Source organism: Osmerus mordax, chromosome 5, assembly GCF_038355195.1.
Source record: "Osmerus mordax isolate fOsmMor3 chromosome 5, fOsmMor3.pri, whole genome shotgun sequence".
Taxonomy (NCBI): Eukaryota; Metazoa; Chordata; class Actinopteri; order Osmeriformes; family Osmeridae; genus Osmerus; species Osmerus mordax.
Genome location: NC_090054.1, coordinates 2,674,581 through 2,695,879, shown reverse-complemented (window position 1 = coordinate 2,695,879; position 21,299 = coordinate 2,674,581). Strand labels below are relative to the sequence as shown.

General features: G+C 49.4%; 1 protein-coding gene across 1 annotated transcript in view; it reads right to left on the bottom strand.

Annotated features, from left to right (window-relative positions):
* prim2 (DNA primase subunit 2) overlaps positions 1–20,969 on the bottom strand; it is a 62,635-nt gene extending 41,666 nt beyond the window's left edge. The window contains exons 1-6 of the mRNA XM_067236546.1: positions 20,825–20,969; positions 20,442–20,554; positions 20,034–20,128; positions 19,334–19,454; positions 18,085–18,180; positions 16,441–16,578 (exon numbers count right to left, since the gene is read on the bottom strand). Of these exons, the coding sequence (XP_067092647.1) occupies positions 16,441–16,578; positions 18,085–18,180; positions 19,334–19,454; positions 20,034–20,128; positions 20,442–20,554; positions 20,825–20,969 (708 nt within the window). The remainder of the gene's footprint in view (positions 1–16,440; positions 16,579–18,084; positions 18,181–19,333; positions 19,455–20,033; positions 20,129–20,441; positions 20,555–20,824) is intronic.
* Between the last annotated feature and the right edge of the window lie 330 nt (positions 20,970–21,299).

Genomic DNA, 21,299 nt, shown 5'->3' with positions numbered 1-21,299 from the left:
TAAGATAGCACAAGTCTATAAGCACCACCATAAGATGGCACAAGTCTATAAGCACCACCATAAGATGGCACAAGTCTATAAGCACCACCATAAGATAGCACAAGTCTATAAGCACCACCATAAGATGGCACAAGTCTATAAGCACCACCATAAGATGGCACAAGTCTATAAGCACCACCATAAGATGGCACAAGTCTATAAGCACCACCATAAGATGGCACAAGTCTATAAGCACCACCATAAGATGGCACAAGTCTATAGCACCACAAGAACCTTAAATTAAATAATCTTGAGAGATTGGCACTTCTATCCACCTTATTCCTAGCTCCCATGATCCATTTCTTGAATTACGGGCGTGACTTCCGCAGCCGGCGATTGTCATGGTAACGCTCATAAACAGTCATTGCGGTAAGCTAATTCTGAATAACACACGTGGGAACACAGCCTGTTACACCTGAAACGGGACAATTTGATCGTACCTCTGCCTTCTACTATCGAGGGATGGGAGGGCGACCTGAAAAAGTGGCCTCGAATAACGTACACTAGCATATTTAGCTACTTTATTAACTCTGTTGCTACGGACGCTGGTGAAGCGATGAATAACCTGAAAAGCTCTGAGTCTTATCAGTAGCTACCTCCACAGCAATAAAGTTGGTCGCATTTTAATAAAGGAGGTGGAACACAACCTTGTCTACCTTAAAAGCATACATAGAGCCTAGTCAGAGCCTTAAAGTCCCACATCACCGTTCCTGGGTTTTAGTTTCATCGTCAGGTGAACTACAAACGGCTGGGTGATCATGTGTTGCTGGATCAGGGCACTAGCTACTAACCCACAACAATTCCTATATGAACACTTGCATCCCACCTTTACTGGCAGTATTGCAACTAAATCTGTGGAGGTCTTTCGTAGCCCAAACACAAAGTAGGATGCGGATTTCCTCTGTCGACTTTTTTGTCCACAAAATGAAATGAGTACACATACGATACAGTGTTTTGGGTGGTCTCTTCAAGGCTAGGGTTTTCAGCTACATTCTTTTGCATTCCTCATCTGTTGGCAGGTGATGGAAACTGTACCGTTTGTCACAAGAACAATCCCTTTTTGTTGTGGGTGTGTGTTCAACACACTGTCGTTGAAGCCACAGACAGATTTAGCTAAGTCTGGTTGTTAGTACAGCCGCGAACAGCGCAACAAGTAGCCTTCCAGAGCACCCCAAAAAAAAATTATAACAATAATAATAACAATATAAATGACAAGATATGTTTAAAAACAAACCAGTTTTAGTTAAATTATAGTTTAAATTACTTTAGAAAGAATCACTGTTAACAGCTGGCTGGGACTAACGTATAGCAAACCGCAACGTCCTCTATCTCACCGGAAGTTGCACCCATAATCATTTCTACAGTAGACCCCCTGAGAATAAGGTGGATGCCATTTCCCTCTCTGCTGCACTGCAGGTCATGTATCTGTGCAATCTCTATCAAAGCTCTACATACACACACAGTCCTACATACACAAACTCAGTCTTACATACACACACACACACACACACACACAGTCACAGCCCTACATATACACACACACACACACACACACACACACAGCCCTACATACATACACACACACACAGTCAGAGCCCTACATACACACACACACAGTCCTACATACACACACAATCAGAGCCCTACGTACATTTACATTTACATTTAGTCATTTAGCAGACGCTCTTATCCAGAGCGACTTACAGTAAGTACAGGGACATTCCCCCCGAGGCAAGTAGGGTGAAGTGCCTTGCCCAAGGACACAACCTCATTTTGGCACGAGCGGGAATCGAACCAACAACCTTCTGATTAATAGCCCAACTCCCTAACCACTCAGCCATCTGACCCCTACACACACTACACTACGTACACACACACAGTCAGAGCCCTACATACACACACAGTCACAGCCCTACATACACCCACACACTCACAGCCCTACATACACTCACACCCCTGTTTGATATAAACATTGCACCCTCACACACAAAACAGACAAACACCACCACAACCAAACACACTTACACACACACACTGCACATGACCAAACACACACTGCACATGACCAAACACACACTGCACATGACCAAACACACACTGCACATGACCAAACACACACTGCACATGACCAAACACACACTGCACATGACCAAACACACACCGCACATGACCAAACACACACTGCACATGACCAAACACACACTGCACATGACCAAACACACACTGCACATGACCAAACATACACACACGCAGCCTGGGAGAAAATGCAAACTGAGTAAGTCATGCAGAAAGGAGTCATGTGACACAAAGAGAAGGTTGAGTCCTGAGGGAAGGCTTTCAACACTTCTCATAATGGCCGTCTGATGTTTGCACCTGTTGGCAGGTCTGCAGAGACGTAAAGGGACTGAAGAGAGCAGGGCGGGGAGACGAAAACAGGAGAGGAGGAGAGGAGAACATACAGAGAGAAGAGGAGAGGACATGATCTGTTTCCACTCCCTGATATGTCAGATGAGCAAACATTAGTGGTGAATGGTCTGAATTAGGCCATCACAACCGTGGCTACTGGGCTAATATATCCTAACCATACCCCCAAACACACACTGCATGTACTATTCCATTTAGTCCCAGGATGTTCTGATAAACATTCATCTTACCCCTCCAGGGTCCTGTTTGGACATTCACTGAGGAATCACATTAAGAATCACACTGTCTGCAAACTGGATGCAAAGCAGTAAGTGTTTGTACGCGTGCCTAGGCCTACAGTCTCTCAAAGCAGTAAGTGTTTCTACGCGTGCCTAGGCCTACAGACTCTCAAAACCCCCTAGCTATGCATGGCCATGTACCCACAGGCAGGGGATTCATGTACAGTAAAGAAAGTTCAATAAGCCATTTGTCAGAGAGAGAGAGAGAGTAATGAGGATGCCAAACACATGCTGTCCCACCACAGGCCTGGAGCCAGGGTGGGACAAATGAATGTCTGCGCCAGCTCGTACGCAAATGTTGGGATTTATAAAAAAAAAAACGAACTTCACGTGAGGATGTGCGGTCCTCCACGCACACCTTGACCCAGGCGTACGCACAACACTTTGAGAAATGGGGAAACTGCGACTCCGATAGCAGGAAGATGAAACTGGAGACAAGCCTTCAAGTTGAGAAAATGGTGAAAATGAAATCTAAATATAACCTCACGCGGGTTACATATGAGGAGTTCACTGGAGTGCACGCACCAAAAAACATGATTTCCGAAAAATACAAACGGAGATATCTGTTTATGCAAAAGAACCCATCCAATATTTGTACAGTTGTTGTTTTTTTATAGAATAATATTTGATTGGATCTATAATCATCCAACACTTCTTGCATGTTATGAATAGTATTATCATAAATAATTAGGTGAACATGAGGACAAATCAGGGTTAAACTGATGCTGTTGCTTCAGTCAGGCAGATACGAATGCCGAGATACCAGTGTCATATGTTTTCACATGTCCGTTGCACATAACTGTCAACATGATAATGGCCCTGTCATTGTCAATAACAATCAGTGCAATTACCACACCTGAAAGTGTTACTAACCCTATTAATATTAATTTGTGGCGTGTCAGTGACCATTTATAAGTAGTGCTGTCAAACGATAAAAATATTTAATTATGATAAAAATGTGCGATTAATCGCACATTTTTATCTATTCTAAATGTCTCTTGATTTCTTTTTGTCCCATTATTTTTTCTCATGGAAAAGTGGATTGGATTGCTTAGTTGGTGCAAATGTTTTTTTTTTTTTTTTTAAAACAACATTGCAACATTGCCTGGCTTTGACGAGGGGGCGGAGAATTCGCATCAGCTGAGTGCTTGGCCATCAACTGGTATTTCAGACTGGACGTGCTGCGATGATAGCTCAGTTCACAACGACAAAACACACAGATCACTTTGGTCTTGTCAATGGAACCATTTGGCAACTTTTTAAAAGTAACCTTCCCATTCAGAATCTTATTGGCATCCATTTCGGCGTCTCGCTCTCGCCATCCACTCAAAACGTAACGTTAGCCTAATACTCTTTAGCCGGCTCGCAAGCCCGTGTGTGTGGCGTGCCTGTTGTTTTGTTTCCGGTATAGCTAGATCCGGTGTGGTGTTGTAGTTTTTATAACGTCAGTTGTTGCAACAGCATGTGAAAAAAACTACTAAGTTTGCTAGGCCAAAAACAACGTTAATCTCACGATAAAAAAAATTACGCCGTTAAAATTGGTTTGCATTGACGCCGTTAATAACGCGTTTAACTGACAGCACTATTTGTAAGGAATTATAGGTGTTACTTGGATGGGACATGACACTAGTGCACGTGCACTTAAGTTCCAGTAAGTTATGATTTATAAAGGAATACCGGAGTGAGATGTACACTTTCAGTGTTTTCGAAAACGTTTTCACATGAATTCGAACAGTTGTATAAATGAGGCCCCAGGAGATGAAAGTCTCTCTCTCGAAGACTGAGACTCTCCATCCTCTCCTCTCTCCCTCCATCTCTTTCCATCCTCTCTTCTATCCATCCCTGTCTCCCTCTCCCTTCTCTCCCCATCCAGGTCTCCTTTCCCTTCTCTTCATTCCTCTCCCGTCTCTCATCTCCTCATCCCTGTATTTCTCTCACCTCCCCTCCTCTGGGTGTTTCCCAGCAGCAGGGACGATGAGACGTTCATATTTAACCAGCCTTCCAGCTCCCGAGGCCATCTGACAAGTCATGTCAGCGTGTGTGTGTGTGGGGGTGGGGGGATGTGTGTGTGTGTGTGTGTGTGTGTGTGTGTGTGTGTGTGTGTGTGTGTGTGTGTGTGTGTGTGTGTGTGTGTGTGTGTGTGTGTGTGTGGGGTGTGTGTGTGTGTGTGTGTGGGGGGTGTGTGTGTGTGTGTGTGTGTGTGTGGGTGTGTGTGTGTGTGGGGGGGGGGGGTGTGTGTGTGTGTGTGTGTGTGTGTGGGGGGGTGTATGTCAGTGTTTCAAAGGGCAGCAGATTCTACAGTACGCTCCTCCGGAAGAGCGAGTCAACATCACTCTCCACCCACACGGCTCCTGTGTACTGTCCAGGAATACAGACGAGCCAGGGCGCGCCACACACAGACACACACACACACACTCGAGCCAGGGCGCGCCACACACACAAACAAACAAACTCGAGCCAGGGCACGCCACACACACAAACAAACAAACTCGAGCCAGGGCGCGCCACACACACACACAAACAAACAAACTCGAGCCAGGGCGCGCCACACACACACACACACACAGCCTCAGACAGCCTGGACGTCATGTGACAGACCTGTGCATGTGACCCACAGGAGCAGCTGCAGTACGGAGAGCAGTATGGTGTTCAGGTGAGCAGTGTGGTGTTCAGGTGAGCAGTGTGGTGTTCAGGTGAGCAGTGTGGTGTTCAGGTGAGCAGTGTGGTGTTCAGGTGAGCAGTATGGTGTTCAGGTGAGCAGTATGGTGTTCAGGTGAGCAGTATGGTGTTCAGGTGAGCAGTGTGGTGTTCAGGTGAGCAGTGTGGTGTTCAGGTGAGCAGTGTGGTGTTCAGGTGAGCAGTGTGGTGTTCAGGTGAGCAGTGTGGTGTTCAGGTGAGCAGTGTGGTGTTCAGGTGAGCAGTGCGGTGTTCAGGTGAGCAGTGTGGTGTTCAGGTGAGCAGTATGGTGTTCAGGTGAGCAGTGTGGTGTTCAGGTGAGCAGTGTGGTGTTCAGGTGAGCAGTGTGGTGTTCAGGTGAGCAGTGTGGTGTTCAGGTGAGCAGTGTGGTGTTCAGGTGAGCAGTGTGGTGTTCAGGTGAGCAGTGTGGTGTTCAGGTGTGACAAAACATACACTAACACATCCCTCATCTAACGCTTCATGGGAGACATGTCACACTCAAAGGGCAGACAGCTCTTCATCCAGCACCGATGGGCAGAGCTTTCCGGAAGCTCGGCAGGAGCAGGACCTGCAGCAGGAGCAGGACCTGCAGCAGGAGCAGGACCTGCAGCAGGAGCAGGACCTGCAGCAGGAGCAGGACCTGCAGCAGGAGCAGGACCTGCAGCAGGAGCAGTAACCTGCAGCAGGAGCAGTAACCTGCAGCAGGAGCAGGACCTGCAGCAGGAGCAGGACCTGCAGCAGGAGCAGTAACCTGCAGCAGGAGCAGGACCTGCAGCAGGAGCAGGACCTGCAGCAGGTGCAGGACCTGCAGCAGGAGCAGGACCTGCAGCAGGAGCAGGACCTGCAGCAGGTGCAGGACCTGCAGCAGGAGCAGGACCTGCAGCAGGTGCAGGACCTGCAGCAGGTGCAGGACCTGCAGCAGGAGCAGTAACCTGCAGCAGGAGCAGTAACCTGCAGCAGGAGCAGGACCTGCAGCAGGAGCAGGACCTGCAGCAGGAGCAGTAACCTGCAGCAGGAGCAGGACCTGCAGCAGGAGCAGGACCTGCAGCAGGAGCAGTAACCTGCAGCAGGAGCAGGACCTGCAGCAGGAGCAGGACCTGCAGCAGGAGCAGTAACCTGCAGCAGGAGCAGGACCTGCAGCAGGAGCAGGCTCCTCTGAAGTAGCGTACATGGGCTGTGTTCTGCACACTGGGCAGACAGGAGGGGGAGGAAAGGGAGACCGGATGATAAGGGAGAGAGGGGGGCAAGAAGAGGCGTAGAAGGAGGAAGAGGGAGGATGAAAGAGGAGAATGAGGAGGGAGGGGGGAAAAGGTGAATGAGGAGGAGGGGAAGGCTGCGGTGGGTTTGATCAATGTTTATATGGAGCCGAGGAGCGCTCCTACCCTGGTGCGATCTGCCAGACGAGCAGAAGCAGATAAATGAGCTCCTGTTGGCTCCAGCTGCTCCTCAAGGAGGTCATATTCTCCAGCCTGGCCCCTGCTCGCAGCGGGACCGCGGCTGGGAGCGACAGCTGCAGGACTGGACATCCATCGCTGGGCACTGGAGCTCAGAGGAGGACTGGTGGCTGACAGCTGGTCTGCAGGTACACACCATAACTCCCCCTAACAAGGACCCAACAAACTGGGCCCTCGGGCGTCTCCACAGCCAGATAATAGGCCCACGTGAGCAATGTAGCAGCCACTGGAGGTTACAACCTGCCTGGGCTGCGGTAATGACGGGCCTAGACTAGCGGTGCCTTGCTTAGCGGCGCTGACTATGGGAAAGGGGCCGGGTTATTAGCAGGCTGGGCTGGGGATGAGACAGACATGGTTCCCCACAGCGGAGGCAGTGCTGGGTGGCAGTGCTGGGCAGCAGCGCTCTCCTGGGTACGGCCCGCTCGTTAGTGGCAGTGCCCGTCACACAACCCGAGTTCAGGAGGAAGTTTTCTGTCCTAATTGGCCTTTAACAAGGCTACGCCCACCTCCCGCCTCCTACCCCCCCCCCCCCCCCCCCCCTGCCACCCCCCCCATTAGCCGTCAATGGCCCAGGGCGGAACGACTCACGCTCTGATTGGCTGGTTGGTGTAGCAACCATGTTGCTCACACCAGTCTGGTAAACTCTGGGGGCCTACTAACTAATACATACTACTAGCTAATACTAGCTAATAATAGGGAATGTCCCTGTACTTACTGTAAGTCGCTCTGGATAAGAGCGTCTGCTAAAATGACTAAATGTAATACATACTACTAAGCAGTACACACTAAGCAGTGCACACTAGGTAGCATACACTAAGCAGTTCACACTAAGCAGTGCACACTAAGCAGTACACACTAAGCAGTACACACTAAGCAGTACACACTAAGCAGTGCACACTAGGTAGCATACACTAAGCAGTGCACACTAAGCAGTGCACACTAAGCAGTACACACTAAGCAGTACACACTAAGCAGTACACACTAAGCAGTGCACACTAGGTAGAGTACACTAAGCAGTGCACACTAGGTAGCGTACACTAAGAAGTACACACTGAGCAGTGCACATCTGCGCCTGTGCAGATCCCCACACAGTCCTCCCATTTCAGATTGGCCTCTTTCAAGTAAGAGTCAATGATTTTAAACAGTTCTTCTGCTGTGTCTCTGCCAGTAATTTGTTTGCAGAAAAGCAATTCCTCCCTCATGTCATCTCCATCTATGAATCTGACGTAAGTTATCAACAAACAGTCTTTGTTACTGTCAGTGGCTTCATCCATCTGCAGAGAAAAGCGGCTGTCACGCACTTTATCATTAAGCTGCTCCTCTGTCCTTTGACATGTCATAAATGCGCCTGCCGATGGTGTTGTTGGACAGAGGAATAGCCCTTAGTTTGCTGGCTGCAGTGTCATCAAGCATGTTGAAACCATGTCCATAGCACAGGGAAGTATTAATTCCTCCGCTATTGTGTGCGGCTTTTTACACTGTGCCACTCGGTAGGCAACTTTGTATGAGGCGAGTTGAGCATTTGCCGGCACAGATGCAGCTTTAGTAAAGCGAGACTGTTGTGCACGGCAGTTTACGAGTTTTTGTCTGAAAAACTCAACCGGTTTGTCTTTGTGCTCTGGATGTTTTGTCTCCAAGTGGCGTCTTAGCTTGTTCGGCTTCAAGCTGTCACAAGCTAGCACTTTGAGACAGACAACACACTGCGGTCTCTCCTCATTACCCACCGTTGTACAGGTGAAGCCAAAGACAAGATATGTCTCGTCATATTTTCTAATCTTTGCCTTTTGCTTTGGAAGCACATTTGGTGATGCTTCATCCTCTGCTTTTCGTTGAAACCCTGTCAAAAACGTGTCCATGTTATGCTAATGTTATGCTTATGGAATGATTCATTCCGCGGTGGCCCGCGCCCCCGGTCCGCGCCCCCCCTGCAATGTCTCTGCGCCCCCCCCACTTTGGGAACCACTGCACTAAGCAGTGCACACTAAGCAGTGCACACTAAGCAGTGCACACTAAGCAGTGCAAACTAGGTAGCGTACACTAAGCAGTGCACACTAAGCAGTGCACACTGGGTAGCGTACACTAAGCAGTACATACTAAAAGGCACACACTCCACAGCTGTGGCACAGACTTGGAGGCGAGCCACAAAGCCCTTCAATCTGGGGCTTGTTGTCCCCAGATGTCACCTTCATGACAGGAGACAACAGCCAAGCCGTGCATGTAGACCCCCTCATTAATCATCAACACAGAGCCAACTGTCTCAGGACGGCTGCTCTCTGCATGGGGCCGCGCCGCACAGACAACATGACCTGGAGCACGTCTAAGCTGACGGGTCAATCTGGATTGTTAGCAGTTTAAACGAAGGCACCAGATACTTTTTTTTCCTGACCGATGGTGACATTTAATTAAATAGTTGTGGACTCCTCAGTGGAAGTGTCGGGATAGCCTAATGGAATCTTTTAAACGATGTGCCAGAGAATAATGCTCGTAGCTCGAGGAACACGGGCAGTTTCAGACTTTATAACTAGATTCACCCTGTAATTTGCTTTCTCGAGTGAGAAAGCGTCAAACGGCAACGCCGTACCTCTTAACTCCTGACGGTGAGCGTCTAATGGGGGAACTGAAGACCGAGAAAACCAAGCATTCTGCAACATCATAACAAGCTCTTTGTAACCTTGTCACGCTGGGCTGTCACGTGTCATCAGCTGCCGCACGCTGTCCTTAAAGCCACAAAAGGGAGCCATACCAAACACAAAGATATCCTGAAGCTCATGTACATTTCTCAGAGATTCAACCTCTCACTCACATTATTAAGCTCTCCTCTGTCGGGAGGAGAGCTCCCCCCCCCTCTCGTTCCAGAACGGGGCGGAGAGCGTCCGCCAGAGCCAGCCCAGACACGGCGCAGGCTGTCAGGACGACCAGATAACGGCCTGTGGGCCGTGGTGATATTTTATCTCCGGGCCTCTCGTCTCCGCAGGAAGCCCGTTAAACTAGCCCTCTTCCAGACGAGCAGCTGCTCAAGGTCACCTTGCCAGAGGACCGGGCCTGATAAATCAGGAAATGAAATCGTTACGAACAGGCCAGTTCAAAGCGGACGCCTACACGAGGCGGACGGATGGAGGAGCCAAGATGGAGAGAGGGGGCTGGAGTTCTGAGGGAGCGGTGGAGAGGAGGAGGAGGATAGAGAGATGGAGGGAGCAGTGGAGAGGAGGATAGAGGGGGGGGGGGAGGGGGGTTGGAAGACAGGGGGAAATGGCTTACCAGGATCCCGTTACTGGACAACCAACATCAGTCCCGCCCTAAGAACCACAGCTTAGCATCTTGCACACACACACACACACACACACACACAACCTTCAGAAGTAATTTACAGATTCAATTTACACCCCCCACCCAACACCCCGCTGTTCCAATTTCTAGCTAAAAACAGACACTTTTTCTTCCATCTTCTAGCTGAAAACCGACAAACACTCCAGACACACACACACACAAACAGGACGAGATGAATAAAAGAACCGGAGGCAGCAAAGGCATGAGAAATTCTTCTCCCGCACTTTGATCACAGGAGAAAATCTGCATCAACCTTCTGTCAGATGAACGAAAGCGTTTGTTCAGAGCGGCACTGAGGCAAATACAAACACACAGGAGTCCTGAACAACCTTCATGTGATGAAGAAGGCTCTTCAAAAACCCGATAAACAAAAACCCTTGGTGCGCCGGGCAGGATTGTACCCATGCCGGCTGGCGCGTGCTCCCAGCCCTCTGAGGCAGCCTGCTGCTCCCAGCCCTCTGAGGCAGCCTGCTGCTCCCAGCCCTCTGAGGCAGCCTGCTGCTCCCAGCCCTCTGAGGCAGCCTGCTGCTCCCAGCCCTCTGAGGCAGCCTGCTGCTCCCAGCCCTCTGAGGCAGCCTGCTGCTCCCAGCCCTCTGAGGCAGCCTGCTGCTCCCAGCCCTCTGAGGCAGCCTGCTGCTCCCAGCCCTCTGAGGCAGCCTGCTGCTCCTAGCCCTCTGAGGCAGCCTGCTGCTCCCAGCCCTCTGAGGCAACCTGCTGCTCCCAGCCCTCTGAGGCAGCCTGCTGCTCCCAGCCCTCTGAGGCAGCCTGCTGCTCCCAGCCCTCTGAGGCAGCCTGCTGCTCCCAGCCCTCTGAGGCAGCCTGCTGCTCCCAGCCCTCTGAGGCAGCCTGCTGCTCCCAGCCCTCTGAGGCAGCCTGCTGCTCCCAGCCCTCTGAGGCAGCCTGCTGCTCCCAGCCCTCTGAGGCAGCCTGCTGCTCCCAGCCCTCTGAGGCAACCTGCTGCTCCCAGCCCTCTGAGGCAACCTGCTGCTCCCAGCCCTCTGAGGCAGCCTGCTGCTCCCAGCCCTGATGTAGGCCTTGTCCATAGGCTGAACAGCTCCCACAGATGGGAGGGTACAGGACCAGACTAACAGCATCAGAGGCCATCTCAGTTAGCTGGCTTTGATTATTGACGATTTGGCATGATCTTGGATTGTTTGGTTCTTCGAAGCACATTCTGGACTTGCTGTCAAAGCAACAAGTCCTTTAGCTTAAACCTACTCGGGAACAGGCTTATTTTATGTAAACAAGATTTGTTTGCGGCTTTATAAGCAGAGTGCCAGAATAATTAGCAGAATTTAACATGACCCCGAATTAATCGCACATTGCGTGATAGACAGATCCTTTAACACAGCATGATAGGCTACTATACTTTTTGAGAGATATCGGTTCTCGTGAGGGTGTGTCATTTACATCATTAATTTGTTAGAACCACATTAAATTATATGACATTAAAGATCATAAACAAAGTAATTATGAAAATCTGAAAATACAAAAACATATAGGCCTAGCCTACTGTAGGCTAATAATAGGGGTGGGAATCTTTTGGTACCTCACGGATCGAATCGATTCTTGGTGTCACGATTCGATTAAAAATCAATTCACGATTTTTTAGCAAACTATTTTATTTTTATATTTGTGAATCGATGTGAATCGCTAAAAGACTGAATCGCGATTCAAATGTGAATAAAAAATTTCCCCCTACCCCTAGCTAATAGGTGAGAAAACATCTAACGTGGTCACTACTAAACATTAAATTTGTCTGCTACTTTTTGCCAGCCCTCTCCTGGATTATGCAGACTGAGGTGTTCCCTGATGTTCTGATTAAATCTTCAAGTTCTGAGTAACCTTCGCGCAGGCTCTAGCTCTGTTTGGCTCTCTTGCAGAAAAAAACGGGGCGCTCTTTTTGGCCATGGTGAGCAGCCAATAGCAGCGTTGCTGATCAAGGTTGCTACTATCGATACATACCCCCTTTAGACCAACGCATGAACGCGCAATTATCCCCGACAACTCAATCCAGCTATACTAATCATAAACAACAAGGGTGTTCGAATAACCTAATTAGCCAGATCAAGATTAGCAAGATGATGTCATCTTGGATGTGTCATTTGATCTTGGATGTAATAAGCGACGTACGAAGAACGGACCCCTGATGTCAGTGATGACTCCTACTACTGTAATCATAGTACAAGGAGGTCAGACTGATGGACCCATGCATGCACCAAATCACAGCCCGGCTTAATGACTCACAAACCCATTGTGTGAAACTCCACAAACCCATGCTTTCAGCCAGTAATTGGCCCCTTATGGCGGGCATGCAAGCGAATCAATCGAACCCAAATACTCTTCTTGTCAGGAGGTGGAAAAACAAGCAATATAAACCCCAGGGGTCCTCCAGCCTCCTCAGGGCAGGGGGGGACGACAACCCAACCTCACGTCAGATCAAGCAGACATTCATTTCATTCGTGTCATTTTAAAACTGATGTTCCGTGCGTGGCTTCGTTGAAATTCTTCTCATTGTGTGCTGTACACAGGGTCACTGGGCCCCCGAGAAAACCACTTAAGCTCACGCCCTAACCCAAAGGCAGCCCCACACAAGTGGGGAACCCACCACTGGGTTTGACAGGAGCACAAAAGATGTCCACAAAAGACAAGAACTGAACTCAGAACTCCCACAACGTCTACACACACACAAAGAAAGGTGTTTTAGGACTTGAATGTTTTATAGACGATATAACACATTCAGTGAAGCGGTAGTCATCTAATGTAGCGTTGCGAGGACAGCTTGCACAGCAAACAGAATCAAACAGCGAGCTGTTACACAACCCTTCCAACCAGATACAACTTTGAAGAAGTCAACAACACAAAACAAAAGAACCCATATCCTGTTTACAGAAGCGTGGAGCTGAGATCGGGGCGCTGTAATTAACAAACCGTCCATCCACCTGCTCACCAGAGAGCAGTCTAACTCACTCTCTCCCTCTCCCCCCCCTCTCTCTCCCCCCCTCCCTCTCCCCCCCCTCTCTCTCTCCCTCCCTCTCTCTCTCTCCCATGGCACCCAGGGTGGCCGCCATGTAAAGGGGAATGCGTATGGATCCTCTGGACCAAACAGAATTGTAGACGCCTATCCGTCAATATTCTATATTCTTCAATATTCTAGGAAATTCTACCAGTTGACGAGCTGTGCAAAATGGACCTCTTTCTTTGAAGGACAGGTACTGCCTGTGGGAGCCGTTTCCCTGGTAACAGTATTGTCTAGGATGCACAAACTGAGCAGATATTGTTTGGGAACCAAGCAAAACCCATGAAGTCATTATCCCACCTAGACAAGGCCCCGGCACACTTAGAAAAGCTCCCATTTGCAAGCCCTTCACATAAAATGTTAATCTTCTCTTTTGGAAAACAATGTCTCGTCCACGCCGCGGGGTGACCCATGTCACATGGTGCTGCTTGGTTGGAGGTTCAGACACCGTGAGGTGCTGAGCAGACCCTTCCTCCAGCTCCTCCTCGCACGGAGCTCTCAGCTGTCACGCCAGCAAACCCATCTCGAACCTGATGCCGGATTTCCTGTCTCCCTGTACGGAGGCCCATCCCGCTGTCACGGCGGTCTGCCGGGTGGCCGCGCCGAGCCGCGCCGAGCGCGGCAGGCGTATGAAGACTGACACGTCTCATCTGATCCCGGGCACGCCGGGGCGTGATGCCGTCTGCGCGGGGGTGGCAGGCGGCGCAGGTTGTCATCCGGCACGGTGGATTACCAGCAGCGTGCACACCAGCGCTTCCTTGGTGCAGAGAGAATGATGGAGCGAGAGAGAGGCCCCTTCCCCACAAACACACACACACAGGTTTACTAAACAATCATTCAGATTGCTCCTGTGAGTGATGGGGAAAGTTTGGCGGAAATGAAAACCCAGCGACCAGCTGTCACCTGGGCCTGCCAGGAAACCAAGCAGAGATGGCTTGTGAAGCTGACACAGGCAGCTGGAGTGACATGGAAAAGGGGGAGAATGGACTGGCATGTTCCTCAATTAGCATGTACAATCAGTAGTCTGCTGCCTGCAGCACTCACAGTCATCTCCTCCTCTACTCTCCTCCACCTCCACCACTCTCCTCTACTCTCCTCCACCTCCACTCTACTCTCCTCCACCTCCACCTCCACCTCCACTCCTCCACCTCCTCTACTCTACTCTCCTCTCCTCCACTCTCCTCTCCTCTCCTCTACCTCCACTCCTCCACCTTCTCTACACTCCTCCACCACCACTCTCCTCCTCCACCTCCACCTTCTCTACTCTCCTCCACCCTCCTCTCCTCCTCCACATCCTATACTCTCCTCCTCCACCACCACCACTCTCCTCTCCTCCTCCACCTCCACTCTCCTCCTCCACCTTCTCTACACTCCTCCACCACCTCCTCTACCTCCACTCTCCTCCTCCACCTTCTCTACACTCCTCCACCACCACTCTCCTCCTCCTCCTCCTCCACCTTCTCTACTCTCCTCCACCTTCTCTACTCTCCTCCACCTTCTCTACTCTCCTCCACCTTCACTCTCTCCTACTCCTCCACCTCCTCTACTCTCCTCCAAATCCTGCTCTACTCTCCTACTCTACTCTACTCTACTCTCCTCCACCTCCACTCTCCTCTCCTCCTCTACTCTCCTCCACCTCCACTCTCCTCTACTCTCCTCTCCTCCACTCTCCTCTCCTCCACTCTCCTCTCCTCCACTCTCCTCTCCTCCACTCTCCTCTCCTCCACTCTCCTCTCCTCCACTCTCCTCTCCTCCACTCTCCTCTCCTCCACTCTCCTCTCTAGAGCAGCATGTTCTACATGCTGCTCTAGAACATGCCGTCCTACAGCCTCCCAGGACCCACGTCAGCAGGAATAAAACACTGCCTATGTTCAATCAAAAACACACCGAGCGAGGCTGTCAATCTCAAGTCACAAGTCGAGTGGAGAAATAAAGAGAAAATACAATGAAATTGCAATGTTTCTGTTGCCTGGCAACAGAGATGAGCTAATATTTTGGGTGCGGAACACTGAAACGGACAACAACAAAAGCATTTTGCTTATCTGACAAATTTCTCGATAATACAAGTATAGTGAGTTGAGGAGACAATGAAGACAGAGTGAGAAAATGATCATGTCTGCTTTTCTGAGATACAGTCAGCTAAAACAATGTAGAGGGATTTGAACCCGCAACCTTTGGATTTCCAGTCATATGCTCTATCACTTAGCTATACCTATCCGCCTAGTCTAGTAACCTGCCCACCACAAGTGACTCCCAGCCCAGTCCTGAGCATGTCCCTGTGGGATGGGCAGAGACGGGGGGGGGGGGGGGGGGGCATCTCTCCAGAGGGAACCTGGAGAATGGAGCCATGTCCAGGAAGAACCAGCCCCTCCCACACAGAGAGAGGGTCGCATGCCCAGGAAGAACCAGCCCCTCCCACACAGAGAGAGGGCCGCATGCCCAGGAAGAACTAGCCCCTCCCACACAGAGAGAGGGTCGCATGCCCAGGAAGAACCAGCCCCTCCCACACAGAGAGAGGGTCGCATGCCCAGGAAGAACCAGCCCCTCCCACACAGAGAGAGGGTCTCATGCCCAGGAAGAACCAGCCCCTCCCACACAGAGAGAGGGTCGCATGCCCAGGAAGAACCAGCCCCTCCCACACAGAGAGAGGGTCTCATGCCCAGGAAGAACCAGCCCCTCCCACACAGAGAGAGGGCCGCATGCCCAGGAAGAACCAGCCCCTCCAGAGAGAGGGTCTCAATGGCTGCATCCCAGGCCTGGCATCCGCAAAACACCACCACCTCCAGCACGCACTCTCCTCCATCGCTGCAGGCATCCACAAGCCACCACCTCCCAATTCCTCACAGAGGAAGGAGACACAAAAAAACTCAAATATGATATCCCATCTCTCGCACACACGCACCATCTCCAGCTCTATGGGTAGATTGCTCTCCCCCCCCCCACAGACAAGCCTTGAGCAATCAAGTCCAGAGCAGGAAAATCACAATACCCCTATATACTACACATCTAGCTCAGATGATTACAGTAACGCCTTTGATGATGAGGATGAATGAAACCCATTCCACCTCCCAAAGCGATCTAGGAGATGCAGGGTGGAAATGATGAACCAGTGGGCTCTGAACGCCTGATTTGAACTCTGGTGCGGAACAACCTCTCTCTGGTCCGCCTCGACAGGCTGGTCTCAGGCCGCTGTCAAGTGAACTCTCACCAGTCCACTACTCACCGCCAGGGCCTTGGACAGCCTGGTCCTGAAGTCATTGAGGACGATGGTGATGATGTCCTGGTGGGGGATGTAGACATAGCCAGCCTTCAGGTACACCCTCCTGCTGCGCACCAGGTCCAGCGCTTCCTGGAACGGTACCTTCACACGGGGGGGGGGGATCATATCAGTAAATAATAAAACACCTGTATGAATCATTCTGCTCAAGGGCCCCGTCTAGCAGGTTTTATTGGAGAGGAGGGGCTTGGTGTGCCATTCATCTTCAGATCAGCAGGTGTAAACTCTGCACAGGGGCAGTTTTCCCTGCTTCCATACTGCCTCTCAACCAGCGCTAACCTGCTTCTGGACTGTTGATAGTAGAGCCCGAGCGATAAAGAATTTTTAAGGCCGATACCGATACAAATATTTGGTGATTTAAAAATCCGATATTCCGCTATCGGCCGATATAAAAAAATATTTTTTAAATCCAGAAACGCGTAACAAAACAAACTGATTTCCCCAACAGTAGTTATTTGTAGTTTACATTTAGTCACTTTTAGCAGAAGTTCTTATCCAAAGCGATTAAGTACAGGGACATTCCCAGAGGCAAATAGGGTTAAGTGCCTTCCCAAGGACACAACGTAATTTGACATGGCCGGGAATCGAACCAGCAACCTTCTGATTAATAGCCCGATTCCCTAACTGCGCAGCCATCTGACTCCTGTTATTATTTCCTCCATTATATATTAATGCAGTTTCTGATAAATAAAATTTATAAAAATACAAACTTAAGATATGAAATTTAAAAGTCCTTTGAAAAAAGCAAAAACAAAAAAAAACTAAACAAAACAACTAAAACAATATTCATTTATCGGCCATTATAAATGCCGATACCGATAGTTTGGAAAATGCCCAATATTGGCCCGCCGATATATCGGTCGGGCTCTAGTTAATAATGCCGGTTCGAAGCTGGCAAACCTTCTAAAACCGGTTTGCTTTCCCCCGGGCTAGGGAGGCATGCAGAGTCTCTGCATCTACGTACGTCTCCACTATCCCAGCAACACCAGCACCTCCCTGCTGTTGCTGAAGCCAAAGGAGAAGCATAATGTATGCACGTTCTTTGTTTAAGTTGTCTTTTTTTAAACGGCAGTCACAAATTCAGTTGTTCTTAGTTGGTCATGATAACCCCGTTCCCAGCCCCTGACGTCAGTGGAACAGCTCAAGACCAGCTCAGAGGTGGTGCTGCTCTGGAACCAGTGTTCCAGGCCGGGAGACAGTTCCTTCGCTGTCAATATGCAAAGAACTGGTTGGAGATTGGGCACTGAATCGGAACCGGCTCTACAACTGCCTTGGTGGAAAAGAGGTATCCAAGGTTCAGTGATGTTAAACGTAAAAACTCTTACCACAAGTAGCTTCCCCTGTGTCAGCTAATCATACTGTAATCCTCATGACTAGGTTCCCATACAGACTGGGGCATGATCCCTGGCTCTACCGGCCCAGCTTCACACCAGAAGACTGGTCCTGCTACAGCCAGAAGACTGGTCCTGCTACAGCCAGAAGACTGGTCCTGCTACAGCCAGAAGACTGGTCCTGCTACAGCCAGAAGACTGGTCCTGCTACAGCCAAACTGATCAGAACGGCTCCCACCAGGTCCCACCAGGTACTCACCTTGTAGATGTCCTGCTCCTCCACGGTGATGCCGCTGACTGCATAGCTGGAGCTCACCAGCTTCTCCTTCAGACTAATCTTCTCCTCCTTGGAGATCTGCAGACAGAAGCACACAGTCAGACACAGCTTTCCCTCACACCACACAGCCTTCCCTCAAATCAGACAGAGCCTTCTCTCACATCAGACACAGCCTTCCCCCACGTCAGACACGGCCTTCCCCCACGTCAGACACGGCCTTCCCCCACGTCAGACACGGCTTTCTCTCACATCAGACACGGCCTTCCCTCACGTCAGACACGGCCTTCCCTCACATCATACACAGCCTTCTCTCACATCAGACACAGCCTTCTCTCACATCAGACACGGCCTTCTCTCACAGCTCGGTTACACAGGTCAACAGGAAGTGTAACCATGGAGTTCCCAGGGTCCAGACAGTCATGGTAGATCGTGTCTACCTAGTTTGTGTACAAATTCAGCAAACTCTAAGCCTGCACATCCTCTCACAGCCCTAAATAATCACAGAAGCCATTTGGACCCATTACTGCCTCGTTAGGCTGCATTGTGTGATTCAGCTGTGAAGGGGACACGTATTAAACATTGGATGAGACAGGAAAAGCAGAGACGACCCTGAGGCCAAAGACAAGAAGCCAGGTAGGCCATTTCCCAACCATCACCCTGACTATGACTAGACTAGCTGCCAGCTGTGAATCACCTGTGGCCATAGCAGGCTTAACCTGATGCCTGTCACACATTGTTGGGGGAAATGCTTTCCCTAGGCCATAGCATATGATACACTTTTTACCTGCCTGTCACAAGGTGGAAACTGTGAAATTGACAGTTTTTATGTTTATTGCAAAGGTTGGGGAAAAAATATATCCTAATATATCCTGGCTGGAAGCATTGCAGATTAACTTTCTAACTCTTTACATTTAGATTTAGATTAACTTTCTAACTCTTTACATTTAGATTCAGATAAACTTTCCAACTCTTTACTGTTAGATTCAGAAGCATGGAAAATGGAATGTACACAATTTCACAGCCTTTTATTTCGATTATCCTTTGCAGCCTTTCTAGTTTCATAAGCTCATAGCGCCACCTGCTGACAAATATAAAACTAAAAGAAACATCACATGTACATGAAAAATGCCTAAATAGGTGAACTTCCTATCAGGATATTCCCTAATAAATATGGTCGTATTATCCCCTGAAAACCACTGTTGCATCGCCCCCGTAACAAGCGAGCTCTTACCGTATCGTAATGGAGATTATTTTGATGCAGAAACTCTGTTTTGGATTTGGAGGGTAGATTGTTGAAGCGGTAGCGAAACAGGTCGATCTCCTGCTGTATGAACCAGCGTCTGAGATCCTCCCTGCAAGAACACACACACATCATCTACAAGCACTTACACCAGGACACACATAATCTACAAGCACTTACACCAGGACACACATCATCTACAAGCACTTACACCAGGACACACATCATCTACAAGCACTTACACCAGGACACACATCATCTACAAGCACTTACACCAGGACACACATCATCTACAAGCACTTACACCAGGACACACATCATCTACAACCCTTTTCTTAAGTAATCTATAAATCTTCCTGGGCTCTGTTAACCCAACAGACCAGGATGTAACGTTCAGAGTCCCGGGCCTCAGGGTGGACACCCAGAGTCCCAGGCCTCAGGGTGGACACGCAGAGTCCCAGGCCTCAGGGTGGACACGCAGAGTCCCGGGCCTCAGGGTGGAGACCCAGAGTCCCGGGCCTCAGGGTCTAGAGTCCCGGGCCTCAGGGTCTCCACCCAGAGTCCCGGGCCTCAGGGTGGAGACCCAGAGTCCCAGGCCTCAGGGTGGAGACCCAGAGTCCCAGGCCTCAGGGTGGAGACCCAGAGTCCCAGGCCTCAGGGTGGAGACCCAGAGTGTTCTGTGGAGACGTACGTTTGACAGTAAGCCAGCCGCAGGATGAAGTGTGAGATGTGATCCTTCCTCCTCTTCTCGTACTCACTGGCTCCTGTTTTGGTCTTCTTGTCTTCCTGAAACACAGTTGAAATCAGTGCTGTTATAAGACCATCCAAGCTTTTTGTTTTGAACAAAGGGGATGTTCCCGTAAATCGATGGGTTAGACAGATACTCAAGACGGATGATCATAATTGGGATTGTTGCGTTCCGTTTAAAGATTGTTCACAAGCATTGACACATGAGGACACGCCATGTGGAGAGGTGCATCGTTTCAGTTTTGTAGATTTCAATTCTAGAAAAGTTGGAGTTATATAGTGGAAAGCTTTGTTTGAAGGGATGTTTCGAAGGCATTTTTCTAAAAGTAAATGGAACTCCACTCATACTCACAGCATACGCCCTGTAGGGGAACTGAAGGGTTGAGATCTCAGTGTCCAGTTTCTTGGAGTACTGGTCACTTGTCTTTAGATAGCTTACTCCCAAATTTTCCACCGTCTTCAACACTAGACATTAAAACAGATATGGGCTCACAACAATTTTTATACATAATGACAGTGTGATACGTTACTCAATTGTGTTGTTGCAAAAGTGACTACAAATTAGCTATCCAGTAAACTAGTCCTGTGAAATTCCTAAATGTGTACATGGTCTCAATATTCTTTAGTAGCGTTAGAAGTCTGTTTAAGACCAATTTGTAAACAGAATTACCAGGACAACTGATACAGTAGAACTATGTTTACAAATCATTGCAAAAACAGTTTGTGTGATCTTACGTTTCAACCTGTCCACAGCAAACGTCTCGAACTCGTGAAGGGAAATGTTTTCAGTGGGAGGCTGGCCATAGAGTTGTAGACAGTGTCCGTACAGCTCCGTCCTTGGACTGGCTTCTAGCTTCTTTCTTCTGCCTAGAAACTGCATGGTTCCTTTAGGAAATGTCAAATGTTAGCGTTAGAGCTGGTTTCAATGTAGTTGTTTACAAATATCACGTTTTGACGGGCTACATCGTAAAATGAAGTAGTCTAGACAAACAGTGTTGATGATTATACGTTAACTTACCTCCGTATTTGAATAAAACTAACGTTCAACAGTTTTACAATGCACTGAACCCTCCCGCCACTTATTATGGAGTAGTCTACACTAGCGCGGGTAAATGTTCGGGTGGTACTACCGGTATCTACTACGTCACTTCTTTATTCGTTTTGTACGCCGGCGTCGATGGGCACGTTTTTGCCTGTCGGCAGCGCATTC